At 38.5% G+C, this 12,570-nt stretch overlaps 1 protein-coding gene across 6 annotated transcripts in view; it reads left to right on the plus strand.

Annotated features, from left to right (window-relative positions):
• The window catches only part of SLC25A13 (solute carrier family 25 member 13), a 153,612-nt gene that overhangs the window by 78,581 nt on the left and 62,461 nt on the right, over nucleotides 1–12,570 (plus strand). For all 6 annotated transcript variants that reach the window (XR_015734049.1, XM_034402107.3, XM_087892760.1 and 3 more), the window contains 2 exons: nucleotides 2,646–2,785; nucleotides 9,940–10,086. Coding sequence is in view for 5 of the 6 variants with exons in the window: in XM_034402107.3 (XP_034257998.2) it covers nucleotides 2,646–2,785; nucleotides 9,940–10,086 (287 nt within the window). In the remaining variant the exon portion in view is untranslated. The remainder of the gene's footprint in view (nucleotides 1–2,645; nucleotides 2,786–9,939; nucleotides 10,087–12,570) is intronic.

Consider the following 12,570-nt stretch of genomic DNA (forward strand, 5'->3'; position numbering starts at 1 on the left):
GAATAGGAATGGGATGGAAGGGAATGGAATTCAGCAAGATTTCTCTTTCCCACCCCCTTTGCTCTTCTAGGACACTTTTCTTTCCTGAGAGAAAGAATGGAATGGAATGGAAATAGGAGAGGATGGAATGGGAATAAGGATGGGATGGAATAGCAATAGCAATAGGATGGAATGGGAGTGGGAATGGGAACGGGAATAGGAATACGAGTGGGATGGAATGGAATGGAATTCAGCAAGGTTTCTCTTCTCCACACCCTTTGCTCTTCTAGCACACTTTTCTTTTCTGAGAGAGATGAGAGAAGGAGAGAGATTTGTAGGAGGTGATTGTAACCTCCTTGAGGCTGAGAAGAATTGCTGCAAAACTGAGTTTTCTGAAGTGGACCACTAGACTCCTAAACAAAAAAAATGACCTAATAAAAAGAAAAGGCAAACAAAAGCAAATAAAACACCCCCAGGAGGAAAACAAAGTTCAATTTGTGTGTATTATTAAGGACTGCTAAATTGGCCACACCCACCCAGTCACATAACCACATAGCCACACTTGCCCACCCAGTCCGGCCCTCCAACAGTCTGAGGGACCGTGAAGTGGCCCCCTGTTCAAAATGTTTGAGGACCCCTGCTCTAACTTCTATGTACATTTACCTATATTGGCATGATTGTAGCATTATTTTTATCCTTACCTTCTTTACTGTTCTCTCTTATTGATATTATTATTATGATTATTGTGACTCTGTTACTTTGCATGTATACTGAGAGCTTCTGCACACAAAATTACTTGTGTGTCTAATCACACTTGGCCAAGCAAACTTGTTCTGTTCTGTTATACTCTATTCTATTCTACTCTACTCTATCCTACTCTACCTACCCTACCCTACCCTACCGTACCCTACCGTACCCTACCCTACCCTACCCTACCCTACCCTACCCTACCCTACCCTACCCTACTCTACTCTACTCTACTCTACTCTACTCTACGAAAAACAAAAGCCAGTAGGCCGTTTCGTATAATGGGCTGTTTTGAAGCTGGACTGTCACTTGTGTAGTAAGTAAAATTCAACTATGTGTATCTAAAATAAGTTGTGTATCATTTGAATGAATTAAAGAAATGCTAGATGACATGTCAGTATATTGCAGTTACTCTGTACATTATTTTGAAACTGATGTTCACCAAGCCAGGAAGGAAAGAAGCGAGAGACTTAAGTTTCTGAATGGCAAATATCTCATTGAAACCTGAGATAAGGAAGTGGGTTGCTGAAGACTGCCAAGATACATGAGTGAAAACACTAAAAAGTAGCTCATGCCAGACATCACCAACCTGGTGCCCTCTAAAGTTCCCAAGATTTGTAGCCTGCATAATTCCCAGGCAGCATAGACTTCATAATGTTACAATGTTTTTGGAATAGAAATCCTAAAAGGCTGGGGAAAGCTGACTTATAAATAGTCATACTTAATGACTACTTAATAATCATACTTATCATACTTAATAATGTTATGGTATCTCTTAAAGGAGAGGAGAAAATGGACAATCTGTGGTTCAGTATTTTGTAGCATACATCTGTACATTAGGTCGCAGATAGATTAGTTAAGATTTATTTAAATTTATTTATTTATTTATTTTTGAATTTGTATACCGCCCTTCTCCCTGAGGACTCAGGGCGGTGAACAGCCAAATAAAAACATCAAATACAAATATTAAAATACAGTTAAAAATATATATATAAATTTGGCCCCATTAATTAAAGCAATAAACCAAACAATTAAAAAACATGTAAAAAGAATTAGGCCAGCCCGGCTTGTTGGAAAAGGAAGGTTTTAAGGGCACGGCGGAAGGCACTGAGGTCATGGATTCTCCTTATCTCAGGGGGCAACTGATTCCAGAGGGTGGGAGCCCCCACAGAGAAGGCCCTCCCCCTGGGGGTCACCAGCCTGCATTGTTTGGCTGATGGCACCCCGAGGAGGCCCTCTCTGGGAGCGCACGGGTCGATGGGAGGTCGTCGGTGGCAGCAGGCGGTCTCGGAGATAGCTAGGCCCTATGCCATGGAGCGCTTTAAAGGTGATAACCAACACCTTGAAGCGCACCCGGAAGACCACTGGGAGCCAGTGCAGCTCGCGCAGGAGCGGTGTTACATGGGAGCACCATGCTGCTCCCGTCACTACCCGCGCTGCTGCGTTCTGGACCAGTTGGAGCCTCCGGGTGCTCTTCAAGGGGAGCCCCATGTAGAGAGCGTTACAGTAATCAAGGCGAGAGGTCACGAGGGCATGAGTGACTGTGCACAGGGAATCCCGATCAAGAAAGGGCCGCAACTGGCGGATCAGGCGAACCTGATAAAAGGTCCCCCTGGTTACAGCCGTCAGATGTTCCTCCAAGGACAGCTGTGTATCCAGGAGGACTCCCAGATTGCGAGCCCTCTCTGTGGGGGCCAAAGACTCGCCCCCAATAGTCAGTGATGGAGTCAACTGACTATATCGGGATGCCGGGAACCACAGCCACTCAGTCTTGGAAGGGTTGAGCCTGAGCCTGTTCCTCCCCATCCAGATCCGTATGAATCTATTCAGATAATAAATCCTGTGAAAGAATAAATCAACTTTGCTTCAGATCTGTTTGCGCTAATTCAGTTCTTCCCCTTTTTTATTTTCTTTCCCAGAGGATGTTAAACAGGTGTTTGGGCAGACCACAATTCATCGCCGGATTCCTTTTAACTGGAACTCTGAATTTGTACAGCTACATTTTGGAAAAGATCGGAAAAGGCGTCTAACATATGCAGAGTTCACCCAATTCTTATTGGTGAGTTTTGACAATAATTTTAAATCTTAACAAAGAACTTTAAAATGCTATATATTTAAATTGCTATATATTTTCCCATATAGATTTCTATTTAATCTAGATCGCTAAATATTTGTGTGCGCTCTCATTCTCTCTCTCTCTCCCTCTCCCTCTCTCTCTCTCTCTTTCCCTCTCCCCCTCCCTCCCTAGTGTGTGTATATAATAAACATACAAGTAGTTCTCACTTTATGACTATTTGTTCAGCAACCGTTTGAAATTTCAATAATGCTGAAAAAAATGGATTTCTTACCTGTGCCCAAAGTTATAGCAGTTGGTGTTCCTGTAGTCACATGATCAGGATTTGTTGGTTTGGCAGCCTGCCTGCAGCTTTCTGAAAGTACTACAGCTTTCTGAAATCTCAGAGAGCCTGTATTGGATCATCTGCCAGAGGAGCTGTGTCCGAAAAGGAGATAGCATAGGCAGCAAAGCATTCTGCTTTGGTTGAAATAGCTGGTTGCGAAAGCAAAAGGTCAGTACAAGGAACTGGAAAAGAAGACAGCTAAGCAAACAAATACTTGGGTGTTCATGGGTACTGTGGCTTGGTGTCACGCTGATGAGGCAAGATAAGGAACCAGGTCTAAGAAGCCCCAAACAAGCCGAGAAACAGTGGGACAGAGTAGGCAGTGCATTGGGATTACCTCTGCCTGGCTCTGCTGCACACTTTTCACCCAGAGTGAGACAAAGCTTTGTCTACTTGCAAAGGGGATGCTTTAACACGGAGCTAATCGCTCCATTTCAAACCATCCCCTTTGTAAGCACACGAGCTTTGAGTCTCTGTGATTTCTCCATCTGAGTGAAAAGTGTTTGGTCACCTATGGTGTGACCAAACCATAGACGCTTGGGAATGGAGTGATTTGCTCCATTTCCAAGCACCGCATAGGTGACCAAACACTTTTGGTCTGGATGGAGAAATGATGCAGACAAAGCTTTGACTCCCTCTGGGCGAAAAGTGTTTGGGCAGCTACCACCAGCCCCGCCCTTGCTATCCCACTGTCTGCTTGCCCGCGACATCAAGCTGCCCTGCCAGGAGGATGAAGAGCCCCCAAGAGGCCAGCAGCAGCACGGGCAGCCACTTGGTGGCCAGCATAGCATCCAGCATGGCCGAGAATTGTCCCAGCAGTAGGCAGGGCAGGTGGAGGATGGGGCATGCCAAGAACTTGACCCGTTGCAGCTGTGGGCAAGCAGACAGTGGGATGGAGAGAGCAGGACCAGTGGCAGCTGAGCTCCCACTCCCGCCGGGCCCTGCACTCACTGCCTCCTGCACTTAAAAAAATAAAACCTCCCTGAAAATAAGCCCCACTGCTTATTTTCAAGCCCAAAAGAAGACCACATCTTATTTTCGGGGAAACATGATAGCGCTAAAATATCTTGATATCATCAAGACAAGGCTAGATCAGTGTTCCCGTTGTTTCAATTGGATATGTTATAAAGAACTGTTACACAAGAGAGTTTTGACAAAGGATCATATTTCAGGACTATCAAGTCTGTAATTTTGTTTACATAACGATGTTAGTTCACAGTAGGAAGTGTTATCATTTTGATGAGGAATAATTAAGATAATGCTGCTAGGACAAATGCTTCAAATTGACTTGGTGGAGTAGAGTCTAATTAATTCTTTGTCTGAAGAGGATGTTAGATGTCTCATATAATATAATCACATTCTATTAGTTGTAATGACTGTCATTTTACTGACTTCACTTGACTTCAGATCCAGCCCATCTTTATTGTTTGGAAACTGATTAAAATCTGATTTTCTCTTCTTAACAATACCATGGAGAAGTGCTGTATTCAATTTGGTATTTCCAATATGGTATGCATGTGACACATGGATCTTTCCAACTCTCTTAATCCGTATGCATCATAATGTTCGTCCTTAAAGATCTAGGTAAAAAGCTAGCTTATGTAGCCTTCCCGGGTTTAAATATATGGCTTCTATGCAGAAGAACCTTCTGTTGTAAACGGTTACAGAAGTTTGAGTTGTTTCTTTCAAAAAGCTGTTCTTTGCATGAGATTTAGACTTATCTTTAAGAAATCTTGTTTTGAATTAAGCAAGTTTTATTATTTAACCCTTGTTCTTTGTAGCTTTTCTTGTATATGAATTGATCACCTTAAGACAGCAGGACTCAAAGTTGTCTCAGTATGTGAATTCTTTGTTATATTTTTCATAATTTGCACCAGATGTGACACCACTGGCTCTTTTAAGTATTTTTTTGTACATATATATTCACTTTCTTAAGATATTTAAAATTTAATCTCTGGAGCAGTGAATGATTGGACAATACAGAATAATGGAGTTGGAAGGAGCTTTGTAGGTCATCTAGTCTAACCCCTTGCTCAAGCTGGAGACCTTATACCATTTCTGACAAGTGGCTGTCCAGTCTCCTCTTGAAAGCCTCCAGTGATGAAGCACCAACAACTTCTGAAGGCAAGCTGTTTCATTGGTTGACTGTTCTCACTGTTAGGAAAGCACAGAAGGCCAGACAAGGAACAATGGATGGTTTTAGCCTCCAGATCCCTAATCATCTTTGTTCTTCTCTGCACTCTTTCCAGAGCTTCAACATCTTTTTTTGTAGCGTGGTGACCAAAACTGGATGTAGTATTCTCGGTGTGTCTTACTAAGGTTTTATAGAGTGGTATTGGTACTTCACATGATCTTGATTCAATCCCTCTGTTAATGCAATTTAGGATTGCATTGGCTTTTTTGACTGCTGCCACACACTGCTGACTCATATGTAATTGATTGTCCACTAGATCCCTCTCACAATTACTGCTATTAAGCCAGGTTTCACCTAATCTAAACGTGTACTTTTCGTTTTTCTTGTCTGTCTTTACTTTTCTCTAAGTTGAATTTCATTTTGTTAGATAGGGCTCCAGTGTTCAAGTCTGTCGAGATCCATCTGGATTTTGAGCCTATCTAGGGTGTTGGTTATTCTGCCAGCTTAGTATCATCTGCAAATTTGATAAGTTTCCCTTCTATTCCATTATCTAAGCCATTTATGAAGACATTGAAGAGTACTGGGCCTAAGACGGAAACTTGTGGTACCCCACTGCTTACCGTGTTTCTCTGAAAATAAGACAGGGTCTTATTTTCTTTCGAACCCTGAAATAAAGGCTTGGCCTTTTGGGGGGTCTCATTATTTGGGGGGAGCTCATCTTTCCAGCTGTCCTCCCGAGGCTGTGCCCGTGTCCTCACGTCCCTGTGCCCGGTTCTTCGGGAGCCTGCTCGCAAAAGAGCAGCCACTTGGCACCTCTTGCCACTTGGTGCCTACCCAGCGGAAAACCTCCCCTCCAGCCAGGCAGAGTGCCACTCACCGATCGAGTGGTATCCCAGAATCACGATGTGGGTGAAGCCGGTGAGCACCAGGTCCTTGAGGAGTCCGCGCCACTGCCATCCCAGCACTGAAGCTGGCTTCTTCTGCGGCTTCCAAACCCCAGCTGGAAGTGGAGAAGAGGCCGATCAGGCTAGCCGCCTGCTGCCGAGTCTTCCAGGAGCCGGGGTAGCCGCATGGACCTGGAACCATAGAGCGGGAAGTCCCTATGTGTAGTGGTAGAAAAGGGTAATAATGGTTTAATATGGGTTTTATTATTTTGATTAGGTTCTCAGCAATATCTTTGATTTTTGCTCCAGGGGCTCAACATATCTCTCTAGATTGACTCTCTAGTCTACAGACGGCTGGTTCTGTTCCCTTGAGAATTGAATCTCCTATCACAAGGACTCCCCTTTTTTTTCCTAGGGAAGTTTGGAGTATTTTTCTACCCGTCACAGAAGAACTTGATGATGCTATCTTTTTAGGAACTTTTGATGATGCTTCTTTTCTAGGTGTATGCATGTTTTCTTCCAGGGAGAGTCTATGAAATTGATTGCTCAGCTCCAGTGGGGCTGCATCAGAGTGGATTGGGTTGGACGGGGGTTTTGTACAATGAGTAAAAACACATGGTTATAGCTAATCCGTTGAAGAGAGCGGGCCACTACATGAGGCAACCTAAACTGTGATTGGTTGCTGTGAGTGTAAAGAGGGAGTTTCCTTGTTTTCTGCTTTTTTTTTCTCTGTGTGTCCTGTGTGCGCTCTGATTTACCTCATGATGTTCTTGCAATTGTATGATCCTTTCCTCTACTGTAGATCGTCATCTTTACATTCTTTGACCTCTTTTTAGGCACCTGCCTTCTTTAAACTAACTATTTAAAAATGTTTGCATACATGTATATGCGTGGCTAGTTGTTTTGATTAATTATTAACTCCATTCCTAGCATTTAAATCCATTAAGTGTTAAATTCATTTAATAGTTAAATACACTAAAATTATTGCTGAATAATGGAACAAAACTTTTAGTTTTGTCTTGTCCAATGTTAACTTCCAGATGCATTGGGTTTTCATTCTACCTCATTCATCAGATAATATGAGAATTGGCTAGGAGTGAGTAATAGAAGTTGCTGTTTAGGATAGCCCCAGTTAGGAAGTCTGTTCTATTTCATCTACCAGTTGTATATGTAAAATGTAGAAGTTTTTTTTACGTTTTATGACAGTGACACACTGATGAAAGAGATAGCTTTCCCATTACATAGAAGCATATATATGCACTTATGTCATTTTTGAATTGCAGGTAATGTGACCTGCAAATAAGCAACATCAATTGAATAGTGTTGGCTACAGGCAAAGGACCTGATGTTTTACTTATCCCCTTTAAAAGACAAATGATGTCTCTGGGGGGATAGGATAATTGTTACATCTAGAAACTTCAGAATGGTTTACACAAATGTATTCATTTATCCGATTGTTAAAATCTAATTTTGGATGTGTTAAATGCTGAACATCTAATATTTTGTGGTTATAAAAGAGAAAAAAATGTCTCCTTTTCAATGTGTGTTTATGACGAACATTCTTATCCCTGCATTGATTAATTGTAAAACTGTAAAATTTTATCTCTGTAAATAGACAGTTTGTCAATCTGAATTACTAAAATAAAACCTTCTATATGGAAAAAGTGGCTAAAATAAATCAGCTACTCCAATTCAGTAATCAAAATAAGAACTCTGCTAGGATGATTTAATTGGAAACTCAGAGGAGCTTTATTAGTTATTTCTAATATCCTTTACTTTCTGACATTGCTATGAGATGTTCCCCACAATGTACAAAAAGGTAGGTATAAGTGAAATCAGTGAAGTATAGCTTAAGCTGCCATAGCAAAAAAAAAAAAAAAGATTAAAGGAAGAAAAGAGGGAAAAGATGAAAACTGCTTTTCAGTACAACCTAAACAGCTTGACAAATATTCTCTCAACTGCAGATGATATAATCCTCTACATGACTTTAAAAATAGCTTAATTCTTTAATGTTCACAGTCTGAACACTGAATCTAAAAGTTTTTATTCAAAATTTGCATGTAGATGAGGTGCCATCTACGTGCATATACTTCCCTTTTCTTGCTGTTGTTTACAAAGCCATAACACTGTCCAGGCTGAAGAATTAAGTTCAGTCATAACTGATGTTTTAATTGATTAGCACTCACTTGACTCAGCATATCTATTCCCACTGCTGCATGTTATTAGTCTCCACTGACAAGTATCGTTATCAATAAGCATCCCAGAATGGAATATTATAAAAGCATATATTTGAAAATATTTTTAAAAGTCAAAAATAATAGCAACAGCAATACCTCTTAGAACTATATACCGCCCCGTAGTGCTTTACACTAGTTTATGATGTCAGCATTATTTGTATATAGGCCCCAACAATCTGGGTCCTCGTTTTACAGACATTGGAAGGATGGGTCAACCTCGAGTCCATCAAGAATAAATTACCAGGATTGGTAATATTGCATGATATTCTAAAATTATATGAGGATCCAAAAAGAATTTATTATAACAGTCCTAAAATCCAGTGAGGTATAGTAAATATTTGAATTTTGCCATTATTTCCATTTTGCTTTTATTTTTAAAAAGGAAAAAAAAAGATTACGCTCCCCCTTAGTTATATGGGGATATCACAAATGCCTTTATAACTACTGATATATTTTGATTCCTATGGCATCATCCCGCCAGACTGGATTTATTGGTTTTAGCAGGAAGCAGATAGTGCTGAACATCTTGCAAAAATCTTGCTAATTTAGACTTCACTGAATTATATCTTGTATCTTAAATGGTGATAATGATATTTTTTGTGTGCGTTGGTTGCTACTTTTAATATTTTATCATTTTTATCTTTTGTTATTTTCTGTAGAACCAGACTGACTGGGTTTTACTGTATTTATTTTATGGATTTTCTCAAATATCAATAAACCTAAATAAAATATAGCCTCAGACTGGATCATTGCTTGCATTAGGTTGTATGCACTATTCTGTGAGTGATGCTTTACTCATGGAATATAGCACTTTGGGATAAATAATATGAAATCTGCTTTAATTTATGATAAAATAAAAGTACAGACTTGCCGGTATTGACAAATAAATGCAAACCCAGAAATTCTAAGGATTATTACATGGGTATTAATTTAAAAGATGTAACTTCAATAAAGTTCAGTTCTGTGATGAAAAATAAAAGTACTTACCACATCTGGATTTGAATAGAAAGGGGTAAGTTAAAGCATGAAGGGGTGTTCCAGCTCCCTAAAGAAATTGTGTTATTTCCTGGATTTGTGGAGTTGTCTTGTCTTCCTTGGAAAAAACACATTTGGTTTAAGGGATTGAAAATAGGTGCTACTTAAATGTTCATGCACACTCTGAATCACAGTTTTATATTAATCCCCTGCTACAAATACTATCTTTGTAAATTTTAATAAACTTTGAACAACTTCCTGCTATGAGACAGATTGAATATCTACAGCATGGATCAGATTTTCAAGCTGTTCTCAGAATTAAACACAACATATAGATGATAAAGGAGTAAATGTCTTCTAAAGGACAACAGGGTAAAATCCCAAGAGCTGAAGCTGAAATAATGTTGCAAGTTACTTAGGTGATGTAGCTCACTCAGCAGTAGATGGAAGAAAGTTCTTACTTTTGGTGTAATGATGTTGTGCTCTTTAAATATCTGTGCAATCCTTTACTAAAATACGTAAATTGAAGAGGCAGAATATAACAGAGATACAGATGAGATTTAACTATTTTTTATGTTTTATAGGAAATACAGTTGGAACATGCAAAGCAAGCATTTGTGCAACGAGATAATTCTCAAGCTGGAAGAGTCACAGCCATTGACTTCAGGGATATTATGGTCACCATCCGACCTCATATGTTAACACCTTTTGTTGAAGAATGTCTAGTAGCTGTAAGTTACCTGCTGTTTATAAATATATACGGATGACACCTTGCTTTTATTGTTAATCTATTGCGACGAATATACAGAGAAAGGAATAGAGAATGAGTGCCTATTTCAAAGTTATTTTTCTCTTCTTTTAATTTTTGCTATATTCATAATCCAGACTTTGAATACAATAGAAATTTATATATGATAAATCTATTTAGGTAGTTATGTTAGGTTTTCTTTCCCATAAGACTGTGGTATTTTTCTTTAGGTCCAGAGTTTTGGCCAGCATACTTGAGCTGTATCAGACGACCTCTAGAACCATCAGGGTAAAATTATTGTGCTGTCTCAACAAATGAATTTCATTCATTCCGCTGTTGGGACACATATGCATGCAAGTTAGTTTCTCTAAGACTAACTTTTTGCTTACTCACAGATTGGCAATTAATGCAGCACCAGGAACCAATCTGAAAAATGGATGGCAAGTTGGAAGTTCCCACATGTTTTGCATGTTTTGATATATGTTACCTTTTAAATTGCACAATGCGTGAAACTTTGCATAATGTCTTAAATGTGATATAATACTTTAACATTAACAGTGATTGTAGAAATGTAATTGATTTACATCTGATCTTGAATAAGATTGAAGAGTAATATTTCATTTTCTGGAAGTAGTTTCTGCTTATTGTTAAAAAAAAAATATCTAACTGTCATTTACATTTTGCAATTTACTAGAAAAAAAGACCACTATACAATTTAAAACTTTTATATGAGGCTATTTCCACGTTATCTGTTTCCCAGTCTTTTCCCAAGAGAAGTATTAAAAATACACAATATTTTACTCTGTTTTTTGTTTTTTTAAATATCTGTACTCTCCTCTTAAAGTCAATTGATTCTCAAAAGGAGTTAAAACAGTTTTCTATAATAATACCAAATCCCCAAATTTGTACATATTCAAGTCCCAATTTAGGAGTTTCTATGTAGAACCAATTCCCAGAATTCTCAGCAATAATCATGTTGAAAGGAGAATTTGGGAAGTTGAAATCCAAGTGTTGGTCAAATGGATCTCTTTAGATGAGTGGTTTATAGCAATATTTGGCAAAGAACAGACTAGATATCTCTGCCAATAGGTAGTACTAGGATAGTATTTTTATTTCTTGCACCGTTTTTCCCTTGGAAAACAGGAAGTCTATGTCAGATATTCAGGTGTGCACTTCTGTACTAGCAGCAACTGTGTTGTTGTTGTTGTTTAAAAAAGATCTGAATAATTATCAAACTCAAATAAAATTTGTACTATTTTGGGTAAATGACCGTTTGAAAGAATGGATTTGCTTAATGACCACATGTCTTACTAAACTGTGTGATTTCTTTAATGACCATACTGACGCACTTTGTGATTATTGTAAAAACGATCATATAATCGTGTCAGGTCACATGGTAACCACTTAACACCGCAATGATTTATGAACAAAGTTCTGGACTCATTTATGGTTCTTAAGTAAAGACATATAATTCAGGCATTTCCATTCAGAAGTATGGATTTCAACATCCAGGATTTCAATAATACCACTTTGACAATTCTAGGAACTGAAGTTCATATATCAGGAAGGCACCTTTGTTAGAATAATTGTGCCTCCCTTTTATATGATTCAAAGTCCATTCTTTGAACATCAGGCTGTAGTTTTTTGAGAAGACTAAGATATATCCTCCAGCCTGACAGTTTGTCTTTATTTTTAGTTCTTCCATACGTTAAAAGGTAAAATGATAGAAATGGGAACTAGTGCTTATGATTCAGGAAGTTCTTGATTGCACAACTTAGTTTTATAAATGCATAGACTCTTTTTCAGTGTGCTTTTTATTTGTAGAAGGTACAAAATGGCTGTGAACGACTTCTTTTATTGCCAATTTATTTGAAGGAGTTTAGTAGCACCTTTCCCAACTACAAATTATTATAAAAGTCATAAGCTATAAGGAAAATTTATTATTTGGAAAATATGTAGACTAACACAGGTCTCCTATAATGCCAATTTATCTATAACCCTTAGCTTTTCAATTCACTGTTTCATTTGCCATGCTGTCTACAAAACATATGGATTGCAGTACATATAACACTACGTTAGGAAAGTTTGATTCATAATTAATTGCTTTTTCTATTAATTTTAGGCAAACCCATTCTTTCTTTAATTATTCATTCTATCACTTAGAATTCTGAGCATACATAGCAATTTCGCGCTTAGTACTATTATAAACTTTGAGATTTCTGTTGCTTTTAAAGATTGTTAAATTTAGCCATTCTATATGTATGTTTCTGAAAAATTATGTCCATGCCAACTTACCCAATAAAACACATATTTGATAAGATTGGAAAGCAAAAAGTGGAACACTAGAACAACTTTATCCTTTATGAAAGAGTGATTAATTGTATCCTGGTAGGAACACATCAATCAGAACACAGATTGAGATGTAGAAATTACAGAAATTACAGGATGGGGAAAATGTTCCCAAAAA

This window comes from Pantherophis guttatus, chromosome 4, assembly GCF_059756535.1.
Source record: "Pantherophis guttatus breed Tessera chromosome 4, ASM5975653v1, whole genome shotgun sequence".
In the NCBI taxonomy this organism is placed as follows: domain Eukaryota; kingdom Metazoa; phylum Chordata; class Lepidosauria; order Squamata; family Colubridae; genus Pantherophis; species Pantherophis guttatus.